Raw genomic sequence first — 16,225 nt, 5'->3', positions numbered from 1 at the left:
GCCCCGATTTAGATTAGCTACAAAGCAGAAAATCATCGGATTTCTTGCTAATCTAAATCGCTATGGTACTGCTTTGCCTTTTCCCAGGAGGCTTCCCTGAGGTCCAGTCAGGGGTGGTATTCAGGGGTAGGGGAGGAGAAGTGGCCTTAGAGCAGAGCTGAACCTTCCTTAAGATTGAAGCTTCTATTTTTCAGTGCAGACTCAGGCAACAGATTGCAGAAAGGTAGATCTGTAAGTGAATCTGTGATTCTGAAACTCAATCTGTCTGCCTGCTTTGCCTGATTGTGGGTTAAAGTTGCTCTTTTTTATAGAAAAAAATCAATATTTACATACATGATGTGTTGTGAGTGCTTGTTAGCAAATTTTATGAGTTTGCTTACAAGCTAATTTTATGTGACAGACTCAGGCAGCAGATTGCAGAAAGGTAGATTTGTGAGTGAATCTGTGATTATGCAAACAACTCAATCTGCCTGCCTGCTTTGCTTGATTTTGGGTAAAAGTTGTTCTTTTTTTAATAAAAAATTCAATATTTACATAAATATTTACAGGATTTACAAGCCATGCCCAGCCAGTCACATGACCACCAAACCACACCCACAAATTAGGCCACACCCACAGAACCAATTGTTAAGAAATTTGAATCCCATCTCTGGAGTTATCTATTATTTCCGTCTGAACTAATATGATTGACCAAGTAGAAATATTTTAAAGCCACAATGACCATACTATGTAGTCAATCACCACAAGAAATTGGTGAAATTGGGAGAAAAAAGAAGCTAAATACTGCAGGTGAAGAATAGTGGAGGAAGAAAAAATCCAAAATAACTTAATTCCCTGGCAAATAATTACCTGTGAAATATGATTAATAGAGGATTCCATTCTCCGGAGTTGAGAGGCTTGGATATCCAATAGTTGAAGCACATTGTTGGCCAATGCATTGATCTGATAAGCAACACTGGCTAAAGATTGGGTTGTGTATGCTTTGGTCTCTTCTAATGCTTTCCTTTTGTCTGGAGCCTAAAGAATGAAACAAGAAAATGAAAAGCTTGTTATTTCTTTTTTTAAGATTCAGAGAGAGATCAAACACAAAGTTACAACAAATTAATCAATTACTGGTTGTGCTGAAATGTATATTATGAGTGAGTGAGATATGAATAAATATAATGTTTTGGTGACTCCACAGAAACTTCCCCCATAATTGTGTCCCATAGAAACACTTTACAATTCTCTTCACAAGGAATGTATGAAACAAACATGGTAATATTTTGGAGTATACAGTATGTTCCAATTAGACAATTCAGAAACAGGAAAAGTCTCCTTCAGAATAGTGCACACCCAGTTCGACAAACTGGCTATTCAAATGGGAACAAGAAAAACCCTAAGCAATACCGTGTGCAGTTTTGGTTGACTATTACAGAAGAATTTTAAAGACTTTTTTTACTCAAGCTGGACGTTATGAATTTCAGTACAAAAAAAAAGTCTATTCAAGGTGCAATTACAGGTAGATCTCAGATTAGGATAGTAATAAATGATACAAATATAAAGCATAACTTCACATTACTGCATTGTTTACCAATGGCAATCCAGGGCAGTCCTGATTACTATTGTAACCCAAGACTCAAAGGTCATTAAGCAGCAAGAGGTATGACTTCCAGGTAAGGAGAGCAGGTGCCAGGGGAGGTCCTGGGAAAGCCAGTGAAGTCCTTATGCAAATTAGAGGGGCAGGACAGGCTACAAGTTGCAGAAGGCCCTGGAACAGGGGTGTCAAACTTGGTTTCACTGAGGGATGCATCAGGGTTGAGTTTGGCCTTGGGGGCTAGAGTGGGCACTTGTGGTGGCCCGAGCGTTCTGCCAGTAAAAGGAGGCTCCTGAGCTCCATTTTCGCTACAACAGAGTCCTGCAACCCTCTGCCAGCAAAAACAGAACATGGGAGGGCCCTCCCAAGCTCCATGTTTGCTGGCAAGGCACTGCAACCAGTCCTTTGCTGTTTCCAAGGTGGCCCCGCAGGCCAAATCTAAGCACCTCACAGGCCAGATCTGGCCCCCAGGCCTTGAGTTTCACACCCCTGCCCTAGAAAGACCAATGGAGGTTGTGCCTGGCAGGTGAGTGCTGGATGGCCACTAGATCCAATAACTCTAAAAAGATATTAGGAAATACAAGCAAAGTTTCCTTTGTAAAGATATAGAATAGAGTGTTCATAGGAAGGAACCTCAAACTGGCCACTGGTTACTTTTTCAAAATCTTGTTCAAATTCCAAACTAGCAACCTTCTGATGTAGACGTTGAGCTAGGAAATAATTAATCTGGATCAAATTATCAAGTTAACCCTTGCCATATTCCAATATCCTGGTCTAAAAGTAAGATTTGCTTGTAGGAGAGCAAACATTACCTCCTTATCCACATACAATAAAGTTTTTCTTAGTGTTTTGTGGAAAGAAAAATAAACTCTACTGTGTGCAATGGATGCAATTGTCCCAAATAACTTGAGGGTTTAAAGAGATTTAAGATAGCAATTCTCAACCTTTCATGACCTGTTGGCACATGCTTCAAGGTTAAAATGTTTCAATTCTGAAATGCTCTGTTCCATGTTACCAAAAGTATTTCAACATTGTTCCCACTTTATCAGATGAGTTCTATACTAAAAAAAAATCCCACCAAAAACAGTCAGAATATTTTATTCCTAGTAAGATTAGGACAGCATTTCTGGGGTTGGAATATTTCAACCTTGCAACATTTAGAACACTTCTAACTTCAAAAACAGAGTGCAGCACCCAGTATCTTTTTAAAAAAAATCTGCCAACAGAGAGGTTTCTTGATTCAGCATCTATTCCAGTGGTGGGATTCAATTTTTCTTTTACTACTGGTTCTGCGGGCATGGCTTGGTAGGCGTGACTTGGTAGAATGGCAAGGGAAGGATACTGTAAAATCTCCATTCCCACTCCACTCCTGGGGAAAGGTTACTGCAAAATCCTCATTCCCTCCACACCCGACTAACCTGCTTTCCAGCTCCATTCTCCTGTGCAGGGCAACAAAAGAAGACCCAGCCGATCAACTGGGACTTGGGAGGCAGAGAAGAGGTGGGGGCGTGGCCAGTCAGAGGTGGCATTTGCCGGTTCTCTGAACTACTCAAAATTTCTACTACCGGTTCTCCAAAACTGGTCAGAACCTGCTGAACACCACCTCTGATCTATTCCCTTGAAAACTTCAGTAATGGAAGGTGGAGATTTGCTTTGCAGTGTTGTCACCTTCACTTTTTAAAACTCAATGTTTTTAATTTTTTTTTTAAAAAAAGCAAAATGATAGAGCAGGGAACCTAGTAGGCACAAATAGGCCTCTGAGAAAACATTGAACAAATTCTTAAAATGGTTTTGGAATTGTAATATTAATAAGATTCTTAAATCTTTGTATTTCAGATGAAAAGAATGATGGTCAAGTATCGAGGAATTGTTTTCAGAATCATTAGTACTGAAAAGGAAGTTTTCAGATACAACTAAGAAAGGAGGGAGGGAGGGAGGGAGGGAGGGAAGGAAGGAAGGAAGGAAGGAAGGCTCCGTTTCCTTTTAAAGTATCATTTCATATCCATAAGAGATATTTTTGAGGGATGAAGCATTTCAGACTAAATGGGCAAATGGGAAAAAGAGCTTTCGGCTAATAGAGAAGGTATACATTCTGTGAAAGGAAATGCAATTTTCAGCTACTATACAAACCAACTTCTGGGTTTCCTGATTTCAGAACTTGTAAGCCTTAAAAAATTCCTTTCATGCTTTCATCTCTTATCTTCATCCCTAATTAAATATAATTAAATCTGAATAAATTTCCCCAATCTAAGCATTCTGCAGATGTATGGATTTGAATTTCCTGGTTTTGCAAGAAGTATGGCCATTGTTGAGAAATCTGGGAGTTAGCATTCATATATCCTGATGTGTAAAATAAGAGCTGATATAGAGACTAAGTCGATAAGATATAGACAATAAATGTTAATATTGGTTACAAAGGGAATTAAGTTGGTAGGCCTGATTCTGAAGCAAGGTATCACCAGTTTGACAAAACAAGCCAAATTTTCCTTCATAAGGAATGCATAGATATTTCAATTTGTAAATATAGTTCAATAAAATATTGATTATACCAATTGCAAATCTACCAATCATTTGAAAATCTGAGAATCTGTAAACTCTGTTCTTACATTTCTTAAAATGCTGGTCTTTAATTTTGCCAAGTTAAACAAATATCACTCACAACCTTTTCATCTGCTCTCCAAGGACCCTGTGTTGTCTCCATAACTTGAATTGTAACATGTGAAACAAAACTGCAAAGCATCTCTTACACCTAATATACCTAATAGGATTTTTTTGTATAAGGAAAAGATATAATTTTTATTTATTACTTTGTTCCAAAGGCAGCTTTGTGTAACCTGAACCTTAATTAGCATGGCTTTGATTAGATCTACTTAACTACCAGTGTATATATTCTCACCCCAACACACCTCACAGGATTGTTGTGAGGAAAATATGAGGAGGATGGGATATGGTTATGCTCACTGCCTTGAGTTATTAAAAAAGTAATAAAGACAGGATAAAAATGCAATAAATAAAATAAATATCTAACATTTGTAAGATCACCACTGAAGCATATTTATTTTTTCTACTTTCATACCAAAAATAATTTTAGTATGTTATTGTATTTTAATACCTTTAATATTATTGCTATAGACATTTTTTTTCAATAGCTCTATCCTGCCCCACTATTTTTAAACCTGAACCCTGTTACAATTGTACTAAAGAAATATAATTACCCTTCAAGGATGACCTCCCAGCAGCATAATTTTCTGCAAAATATTCTTATAGGTTCACAAAAATCTTCTAGAACAGATTTTAAAGATGCAAAAAAAAAAAGTACAGGTAGTCCTGGTTGAACGATGCATCACCTAAGTAGAAGTCTATTCATTACAATCACAACTCAGCCCAATATTTTTGTTAAGTGTCATGCCCCCGCAGAGGAAGACAAGCCAGAATTGGAGCTGATGGCAGCTTCATTGGCTTCAGAGGAAAATGGTGAGGAGCAGGGCCAGTCATGCCAGGGTCTTTCAGGATTGGGAAGGCTTGTAGGCAGGAAGGAAGGCGGGCAGGATGACCAAGAGATGCTGAGCAGTGAACATGGGAAACAGAGCTCAGGTGATGAGCAAGGACAATCCCCTCCTGATCCTCGAGCACGGAAAGAAGGGGGCAACGGTGCAGGCTGACTCAACTAGTCGGCAGTAGAGTGTCCCACCCCTCTTCACAAGGCACACCTGAAGACTGAGAGTTAAGGAGATGCTGTGGGCAGGGGCATTTGCCGGGAAGAAATACTGAATTCATGGAATGTTGAGTACCTATGTTTGAATTTTCTGGACATTTGGATTCTTTGCATTCTTTCTGGATTTCTGGATTAATTGTCTTCTTCCTTTGCTTCCTAGATTCCTCAACTTGCCCTGCTAGATTTATTGCTTTGCAGCCATTGTGCTCATAGCATTGGATTGGACTATTTGCAGCCAGAGGCTATGCGTATCATCAGTTTGCTCTGGGACTTGCCAGAAACGTGGGAGCGTTTGGGGAAATTTGGAGCAATAAAGGGGCGGTTTGCTGCCAGCTGCTGTGTTACCTTTGTGCTTTTCCCCAGGTCATCACACTAAGTGAGTCAATTGTTAAGTGAATTTTGCTCCATTTTACATCCTTTCTTACCACAGTTGTTAAGTGCAGTTGTTAAATTAGTAACGCAGTCGTTAAGTGATTCTGGTTTTCCCACTTCTCTTTGCTTGTTAGAAGGCTGCAAAAGCTGATCACCTGTGCCTGGGATATTACAACAATCATAAATGTGAGTCAGTTCCCAAGCCTCTGAATTTTGATCATGTGACCATGGGGATGCTGCAACGATTGTGTGAAAAACAATCATAAGTCACTTTTTTCAGAGCTCTCATAACTTTGAATGGTCATTCAATGAACTGTTGTAAGTTGAGGACTACCTGTACTGGATTTCATGTCATATATTGTTGCCACTATTTGTTGGGTTTTTTTTGTCTTGGTATTTCTAGTTCATGTAATTGTACAGATAAATTTCTATATTAGAATTTTAGACCTTTGTAATCATGTTTGGGCTTGCATTTAAGCCTATGTAAGCTTAGCTGCGTTGTTTTTTACTGCTTTATTTGTTGATTAATCTGGTTATATTTTATGTCTTTGTTCTACTTATTTACTGCTCCTTTGAAAACATTTTTTTTTCAGAGCAATTCTCTACATAAACAAAAGTATAGGAATCTCTGCAGGGACTGGGGAACTAGCAGTATGATAAATTTACCTCCTCACACAAATTTTTTTAAAGGCAAAACTGGGAATAAAATAAGTGCACCAATTTACAAGGGAGAAGATAACAGGAGATGCTTTCAACAGATATGGATTATTAGTAATTGCTGTAAGTTCTGATTTTTATGGAGCAACTAATGATGCCATAAACATATTGACAAAACAATGTCAGTTTATGTCCCCTACTGAACAATCATCATTGTTTGTATTTTATAGTATAGGGTAGGCAACATGGCAATACTTAACATTGTGGACTAAAATGTCTGGGTGGAGACGTTTATGGGAGCAGCAGACCGAACCACTTGGAAAGTACCAAGCTATCTCAAGAAGAGTTGTTCTATTTGCTTGAAGAGGTTTCTTTTGTCTTTTTTAATTGCACAAGTCATTCATGGATATTATTGAAATCCAACTGGTTAATTCATGCTGATTAAAAAAGCTCTTGTCATACTAGAGACAAAAGGAAAATTACACCTCTTTTTACCAAGTAATCCAAGGTGGCTGAAAATAAATTAAAACTAACTAAAGGACAATATGTTATTATTGGAAGAAGCAGCATTTTTTTCTTTGTGTTTTACTTCCAATACCATTATGAGATTTCCAATTTCAAGAGATAAAATCTGATTCCTTCCAACGACAATTATCAAGGCAAGAAATTATGGGAAGAGAACCATGTTAGTCTACGGTAGCAAAAAAAAAAAAGAGAGAGAGAGAGAAAATGTCTGGTGGCTTTTTTTTTTAGAATAACACCTTTTATTAAAAGGCATAATCTGTTATGAAGTAGGTCTTTTAATAAAATGCACTAGTCTGAAAAGATCGCACCAGATTCCCAATTCAAAACCAGAGACATAATTGCTTTGGACAATGAATTTTAAGGGCTACTGAAGAGGAAGGAACTACTAGGAAGACCCATTTAAGTGTCTACTACTACAAAACAAAAAGGAACTAATCGAGATAAATTTGCCTATAAAATTACAAGAAGATTAGTTACTGAGAACAAGAAAGGGCAAAGGGAAGCTTTAAGAAGAAGTCAGTTTAGAACAATTAAGCATGAAGAAAAAGAAACACAACTGAAAAATTATTATTCTTTTAATGAAAATAAGTACTGTAAGCTATAATAAGTCAAACAAAATCTATGGAAAACAAGTAGAAAAGGGTAATGATGATTATATTCCTCCCACACTTTTTCATGGCCAACCTCAAAAATGCAAAGATACAACTTTACTTTTGTTCATTCCACCTAAATATAAAATAAAAATAAAACCGTCAGGAAGTGAAAAAGGAAGTGATGGCCTCCCAGCTTTGCTGGCAGGATGATGATCAGGACAACCGCAATTACTCATTGCTGGGAAACAGAGCTGAAGTAATTGGAAGGGATGTCTTGGACTTCTCTGTTGTATAAATGTTGGGCAATCACTTTCATAAATCTCATTAAGAAATACATTATTTTTGTGAAAATTTCTTTCTTTCTTTTCTTCCTTCCTTCCTTCCTTTCTTTTTTCTTTCCTTCCTTCCTTCCTTCCTTCCTTCCTTCCTTCCTTCCTTCCCTGTATATTTCTTACTGACAATATGGATCCTCCAGATGTCAAAGAAATCTATTTGAATACTGGCAAATGTTTGCTGCTATTAATAAAATGGCACTATATCACTTGCCTTTTTTCTTAATCAGGCAATATTATTTATTGAATTATAAAGTATTATAAAATGCAAAATAAAAAGTAAATAGAAAAGCAGTGGGGGTGGGAATGGAAAGAAGTGAGGAAAGATAAAAAAGAAGAAGAAAAAGAAGCATTGACTTCTGACTCTCTCTGTTACAATAAAACAAGAGTCTTCAAACTTGGCAAGTTTAAGACTTGTTGACTTCAACTCCCAGAATTCCTGAGCTAACATGACTGGAGGAGGAATTCTGGGAGTTGAAGTCCACAAGTCTTCAAGCTATCAAGTTTGAAGATCCCTGCAATACAATAAGGCATTAACATCAAATCACAACTTTTTGCTTTTTCATAATAATATGAACAATCCTTTTTTATAAGGATCTATAAGTCTAATCACTTGTCATTTTTGACATGTTAATTGAAGGAGCCAAATATAATTGTTTCCAACTCTAGAGTTGTAGGGGACTGGGAGAAATCTTGCCTTTTCCTACAGATAAAAATGCTGGGCAAAGTCTTAGAACTTGTTTCTAAACCTTGGCCATTTTAATTCAGCTCCCAGAATTCCTCCAGCTAACTGGCTACCGAATTCTGGGAGTTGAAGCCCACACATCTTAAAATAGTGACAAGTCTTTTTTAATTTTGTATTTGCTTGGAATGCAGGAAGAAGACTAAGGCTTACCTACTCATAGAATTTTTTTATGTTCCATATACCCAGCAACCTGACATGCCTTTGAAACTCAAAACTAGAGGAAGATATTGATCCACGTGGGTTTTATCCTATGTCTGCCTTGTTTCGATCATGATTTATTAAATAAACCACAAATAGTTAGCTACATGGTTTACAAAAAAGACTGCCTGGCTTTCTCCAACATGTCAGTCTAAAAGCAAACAATCATACTGTGGCTTAAGATGTTGGGTGAACCTAATCAGTGTTGGTCAAACCACACTGACTCATATCTGTAAAATAGGTCTGATGTAATGCTGACTTACCTCACTGCATTCCTTATAAGAATTCTTCTACCAACACTACTCTGAATAAAATTGTAAGGCAAAAAAAGACAAACAGGCAATTCCTTGTTTCTAAACCACAGTGACCAATTTATCAATTTTCCCACACCATGTTCCAAGCATCCTTACACTGCACAGTTGACAATGTTCTGCACTTTTGTTGGAGTATAGTTATACTGCCATAGTAGCTGTTTCTGATATAATCCAATGCATATGTATCAAGATATTTTTCATTTGTGGGAAGAAGGCGGAGCCTCCTCGCTGACAGACCGTAGATTGCATCTCTCTGCGGCTATGGTCCGTGCTCTTTCGTTGGAGAGCCTCGATCATTACGATTAGGGGCTGAAGCTGCCTTGGAGGGGCGGTGGAGTAAGGGGAAGCCGCAAGCCAGGTTGAGGGGAGCCGCATCTCCCCTCCTAGGCTTGGTCTTTTTCCCCCTGAAGACGACTGCAGCAGTGGTTTAAAATGGCCACCCCGAAGAGGAGGACTCAGGTGGATTAAGATTTGTGCAGGAGGAAAGAAAGAGGTGAATAACATCTGAACCAGGACAATTGGGCGATGCAACTAAACAAAAGTACCCTGGGATAAAGGTAACATGGAATTTTTAAGAAAAGAAAAGTGAGCAGCGAAATTACAAAGGGACAGGAAAAAAAATAAGAAAATATTTCTGACAGCTAAGCGGGGCTTCGAACCGGGAAAGGAAGAAGCCGGAACTAAAGATTTAACTAAATTGGACTAAAATATTTTGGCAATAAACAGGCATAAAATAAAGCTGGACTTAAGATTGTCAAAAAAATAATAATAATAAAGTTTACAAATTGAAGACTGGACTGTGTTGGAATATTGAGGTTCGAAAACCCTAAATAAAAAAAATAGGGGAAAAGGTGAAGACTTTGTATAATGGAGAATGCCACCTTTTGACAAAAACTTGAGCTCAAACAAAAAGGAAAACATCCTGTTTCTGAATGAACTTGTGTGGATATAATATTAAATAAATATTGAAACAAAGTAAGAATCTTAGAAAGTGAAAGCAGAACTAGAATAAAGAAAAAAGCAAGGAAAGACTGACTGTGGGATTGATTGATGTTTTTGATATAGACCCTGGGCTGGAACAATTGAGAACTTTAGAAAATTGAAAGAAGAAAGAAGGAAAGTAAAAGTGGTTGTTGTTGTTTTGTGGACTTTAACGATCATAAAATACAAGAGTGTGTAATGATGATATCTCTTCGGGAATTAAAAATGGAACTTAAAAATATGAGAAAATTACTACAGGAAAGAGGCGAATCACTTTGTTCTGTGTTAGAAAAAATGGAAATGGCGATTGAAGAACAAGAAGAAAGAGCTTCAGAGGAGGAGGAGTCGACTCAAGGAGAAGACATCTTAAATAGACAATTAACACAAAGAACACTACAAAGAAGTGGGGAAAGAAGCAAGGTTAAAAAGTTGAGACTTAAGACGGCAATCAAAAGGGGGAATATCTGTGAAGTTGGGAAAGACAGAAAGACCCAGCAGAAAAGAGGAAAGGAAGAGAGGGATATAAACTGGAATGACGAAAGTTATGGGGAAAAGAGGGGGAGCAGAAGCAGTAAGAAACAGGTGCATGAAATAAAGAAATAGTAAAATGTTGAAAAGAAATTGTTTTTTCAGAGATAATGGTTGATGAATTAAAAAGGGGATTCTGCAGGGCGACAAGGGGTAATAAGAATATTTCTGCAATTAAAAATATTTAGAAAATAGGGTAATATAGATATTGATAACTCTTATTAAAAATTAAGGGGGGGGAATATGCTGCGGAATCCAAATGAAAAGATGTAATGATTATTATTGTAACTTCTTAAAAATAATGGTTTATTGGGAATCAAGATGAGGGAATAAAGGTATATTTTAACCACTGAGGTGTCACACTCAAAGCAGTAAAAGGGGGGAAACCTATACTTGTTTTTTTCGTTAGTGTTAAAACTTGTATTAATTTAGAATTTATAAAAAGAATGTAGTCCTTCCTTCTTTGCATTGCTTGGTGAAATGCAAATTTGATTATTTTAATGTTTACATATGACTTAAACTATCTGTATTCTGTTCACATTTTACTTTATACAGGATGCCCTAACCTGCAAGTTAATGCCAAAATAGGCAATAGTCAGCAAGCTCTCATTTAAGCAATTCTTTTCTGCTCCTGTAATTCACAACCTTTATTGCATCAGTTTTCTGAGAGACCTACAAAATTTAATTTATATTTCATGGCATTTCCAGTTTAGTTTCTTCAAAATTTGCTTTAGTGTTCTATCAGCATTTTCACCCAATTCAGTCCCAACAGAGGCATTCATCCAACATTATTTTAATATGTCCCAAGTTATTGGGCCGTAGATGCCTCGGTCCTAGTATTTCAATATTTATCAAACTCTGGAATTTAAAAGAAATGAATTCATTAAGACAGCTTAATCAGGCTCTACAGCTTATAGAATGCAAAGTGTAAGATTATAAATTAAAAATAATCACAGGCCAAAAAGCAATAGCCAAAAGCAATAAAGCAATAGTGAGGCCTTCAGCAACTGCTCTTTTGGGGTGACAGGATTGGAGGCCTCCCATAGTGGATTTAGTGAATATTCAAAAAACACCTGTGGGCCTTATAAGGTTACATGGCAGGCTGTAAGTTGTACAGGCCTAATTTAAATTTTGCAGTGTAAGTAATCTTTACAAATCCCAGAATGCAGGTTCATGCCCACTGCCCATTTACTGTAAAGGAAGGCTGGAATCATTGTGATAGAAACTATTACAGAAACAGAAACAAAAAATGAATGGGTTCTCCATGTGCTTCCTCTATTCCCCCCCCCCACCCCCCGGTTTTCCCTTTCTGAAAGAAGTCCATCAAATAGAGCCAAGATAAAGGGCCTACTCTGTGCTGTGGAGCATCATCCTTGCAGATGTAAGATTGGTCTCCAATTTGATAATCTTTTGAAAGGCCCTGCAGACCTGGTTTTGTCAGTAGGTCAGGAGATTCCAGGGTAATAAAGAACCTATCAAGTGGTTTGTTTGATTGTTGTCACCAGGGGAATGGTTAATTGGGTTTTGTATTTAGGGTTTTAGTCAGTGATGGGATTCAAATAATTTAACTATTGGTTTGCCCAGGGTCAGGTTGGCTGTTGTGGGAGGCATGGGCATCCCCGTCCTCCAGCCTCTGCCGCACATGTGGACAAGCCTCCAGCCATGACCAATCTGACCCTGGGCGAACTGGTTGTTAAATTATCCACACACACACTCTCTCAAAACGGATCCTGGGTGCTGCACTGCACTGCAATGGAGAAACAGGCAATGGATCAGCCAGCACAAGTAAAGGAGGAGGAGCAGGGAGAAGAAAGAGGGAAAGTGGCCTTCTCCTTCCCTTACACTGGCCACTCCGTTGCCCGTTTCTCCATTGTAGTGCAGTGCAGTGCCCAGGATCCACTTTGATAGCGGGGGTGGATAATTTAACAACTGGTTCACCTGAACCAGTGTGAACTGGCTGAATCTCACCACTGGTTTTAGTGGTCATATAAATTTTAATAAGTAAACTAATAAATAAATGTGAGTTTTAAAATTAGCAAGAAATCCTTTGCTTGACTGCCAACAGCAGACCAAGAGATTTACTTCATCAATGTCAGGCCTATCAAGAAGGTCTAAAGCTAATTTTATTAGAACAGTTATAGTACAAAATGTTGCAAATCTGAAGTGCTACTTTTCCTCCCTCTTTTATCTTCATGAGAATTGGATTGGGAGAGGGGTTGATGATTGAGGTGTTTCCCTGGCTGCACCTTTGGCCTTTGTTTATCTGATGGTTGCCTTGGTAGTGGCTCATCTTTTTAATTAAATACGATAAGTAGATCTTTCCTTTTTATTAAGAACAATATTGCCTTGCTATAAATAGGCTCTCCCTATGATTTATCAACTACACCGTGGGATTGGACTGCAAACTTCCTACCACTGTACCTTAAGATTTCAGTTTGGGGATAATGAAAGGCCTTAAAGCCTAGTTGTTCAAGCGTAAAACTTAGGCTGGTGAGACACAGTTTCAACTTTTCACTCCACTTGAAATGAATTGAGAGGCCTTGGACCAATCACTTTAAGTCCAACCTATTTCAGAGAATTTTTGTGAAAGTTAACATTTGGGGACACCTAATTTCTCAGAGAGAGAAAAGCAGAATAAAAATAAATACAATTATTTCTAATTCCATTCCATGACTGAAAGAGAAGCAGTTAAATATATAGAAACCTGAATGTAGCTCTCTATTGTAGCTGTCTTGCTTTTGGAAAGCTATTTGAAGAATAGCTCATGAACTCTCTCCAGAATGAAGAGTGAAATGTATTCATTAATTTATTCACATGACTCTCGGTGGCTAACAGTGAATTAAAACCTGATGAAAATATCACAAGAAAATAACAACATATACTATAACCAAGACATATGCTATACATATACTAACATATACCGTATTTGCAGCGATAAGACGACTGGGCGTATAAGACGACCCCACAACATTTCCACTCAAAATATAGAGTTTGTTATATACTACGTATAAGACTACCCCCTCTTCCACACACCTTCCACTTTTGCACTTTTTTTTTTTTTTGACGCACTTTTCTGCTTTGGACAATTTTGAAATGAGCTAATCCAATTTTGAACCAAGAATATGCAAATAGCTATGGAGTTTAGAAATGAGTTTTAAAAATATTTTTCATTGCTTACCATTAAGCGTAAAATATGTTGTGTAAATAAAATGAGAACACAGGAAACGTTCTCTTCTCAATACAGCTGATCTCTCTCTCTCTCTCTCTCTCTCTCTCTCACACACACACACACCAAAAACCCGGACACTGAAAAGGCTGCCAAGGAACAGTATATTCAATGCCTTCTCTTTAATCAAGAAACAAGGAATTCCTTAGAATCTTTTTTTTTTCCCCAAGTGGCCTCTTTAAAAAAAAAAAATGGAGGTAACACTTTCATTCAAAAGTCTTCCAGTATCTGAGTCGCTCAGACATATTGAAGTGAGGCAGGAGAGTAAGTGAAATTTGAAATGATCCAGCTACCGCTTTTCCCCTCCCGCCCAAGGCCATTATCTCCACGTCAAAACGAACGAGGGAGGCAAAGAAGCCAAACACGCTAAAAGGATCTCTTTATTTTCCTACACAAGGTCACACCTACTTTTCCGCATTCAAAGGACAACCTCTCCTCACCACCACCACACACACACACACACCCCAATACCCGCAAACAATGTTCTGGGCATTAATCACCATTGCTACATTAACCTGGTAAATTTATACCCTGCCTCCCCAGTGTTGCTTTGACGGCAGGATTTCACACAGCAGGGCGCTGCCGCTTCTCTTCTCCGCTCTCCCACCGTCTCGCACATGTTGGAAGCACCGTAAAACCTGATAACCCACCCGGGGCTCCCCATCCTTAACCTACAGCCGCCCGCATGCAAACCTGCGTGCAAAAAGAAAAAAAAGAAAAAGAAAAGTACGCCGCATCGTGAGGATCTTGAATCCTCTCCTCCCCACACCGCTAAGGAAGGAAGAGGGGGAAAGGTTGCAGCACGTGGCGAGTGACACCCGCCACACACACACACACACCGCTCCCCCCAGCCTCCCTCCCGGCTGCAACTCAAGCTCGAAGTGGAGTCGAGTCCTCCCGGCGTATAAGACGCCCCCCCCACTTGGAGAGCATGTTTTTCAGGGCAAAAAAGTCGTCTTATACGCCGGCAAATACGGTACTATAACCAACTATGACATGAGCTCAACCACATACTCAGAGTCCAAGGCTCAGTAATAAAACCAGGTTTATAGGGTTGGGGCAATTTTGCACAAACTAAATCCATTTGTTTCAATAAGGCAGGAAATCTTTAACACATCACATTTATGGACTATAGGCAGTTTCAGTGCAATTATTATTATTATTTTGGTCTTCTGATTCTTACCTTGGAAAGCTTTCACTGCTTTTAGAATCTATCCTATTCATCAGAGCCAAAGAGACATAAAAATGTAAAACTGTTAACTAATCTGTAACCATGAATTCCCCAAATTCAAACAGACTTACTTTTGAAACAGGTAGGGAAAAACATTAAAGGGTGATATGGGTTAGTGGAAGAAATAAGGGAGCATGAATTGCTATTGAACTATAGTATAAGCAGTTTATCTGAGATGCTTCCATGCAGTCACTGGCCTTTGCCCTTACATGCTCAGCAATTGATTCATATCACTGGGTAAATTTACCTTTCATACCCAAAAAGGAAAGAGAAATCATTCAACAGTCCACTGTACAGGGTGAACAGCCAAGTTGCCCCTTGAAAAAAAAACTGGAAAGTGGAGGGTAATGGTGAGAAGTGCCTTAGCTTAACTGATGAGCGACGGGGGTGAGGAGAACTGCTAATGTCCACCCAACTTCTCCAGAGGAAAATTACTGAAATGCCTAGAGAGCATTTCCTATGGAGCATGAACCGAGACCCACCAATTTTTACTATAAGATTCTTTCGGGATGGTTGTGAGGCTGCAAATACAATGCCAATGCCTTGGATTTTTCAAAGTACCTTTTCAGTTTGTTTTCAGCTTAATCTCAGTTTTCCACATATGATCTGCAATAATGTGTCCCAGAGGTTTAATTATCCCATTCGCACTGGATAATGTTTACCTACTATGAGCCAAGAGTCTAATTTGCAGGAACTATTAAGAACTGTAAATCTAGACATCATTTAAAATAATTACAGAAGAGCTACCTATAGAATTTTATATGGGGAAATCCATTATTATTATTATTTATTATTTTTTATTATTATTATTATTATTATTATTATTATTATTATTATTATTATTATTAATTATTATTATTCACAAAAAAACAAATGTGTTCACAGCAAACGAGATGACTGTGCTGGGTTTTGTATCACAAATCACTAATCGAACACTTCCCAAGTGTTTAGGACTGCGTGATGTATCCGCGGATTATGCGAGCAGATCCCAGTAAGGTGGCTTTCTGCAGCTGACCAATTTTGATTTTTGTCAGTTCTAATTGTTTTCAAGGGCTTGCCTGGATCTTTAGGCACAGCACCCAGTGTGCCGAGTACCACTGGAACCACCTGCACTGGTTTATGTCAGAGTCTCTGCAGTTCGACTTTCAAGTCCTGACATCTGGTGATTTTTTTCAAGTTGTTTATCGTCAATTCTGTTGTCACCAGATATTATTATTATTATTATTATTATT

General features: G+C 38.2%; 1 protein-coding gene across 6 annotated transcripts in view; it reads right to left on the bottom strand.

Moving 5' to 3' along the window:
- The window catches only part of ABI1 (abl interactor 1), a 90,361-nt gene that overhangs the window by 45,741 nt on the left and 28,395 nt on the right, over positions 1-16,225 (bottom strand). For all 6 annotated transcript variants that reach the window (XM_026672150.2, XM_026672152.2, XM_026672154.2 and 3 more), the window contains exon 2: positions 850-1,017. In XM_026672150.2, coding sequence (XP_026527935.1) covers positions 850-1,017 — 168 coding nt within the window. The remainder of the gene's footprint in view (positions 1-849; positions 1,018-16,225) is intronic.

This window comes from Notechis scutatus, chromosome Z, assembly GCF_049901735.1.
Source record: "Notechis scutatus isolate UNSWTSFEM ecotype Mainland chromosome Z, rNotScu1.2, whole genome shotgun sequence".
Taxonomy (NCBI): Eukaryota; Metazoa; Chordata; class Lepidosauria; order Squamata; family Elapidae; genus Notechis; species Notechis scutatus.
Note: the sequence above shows the minus strand (reverse complement) of the source record. Positions and strands in the feature narration are given on the sequence as shown.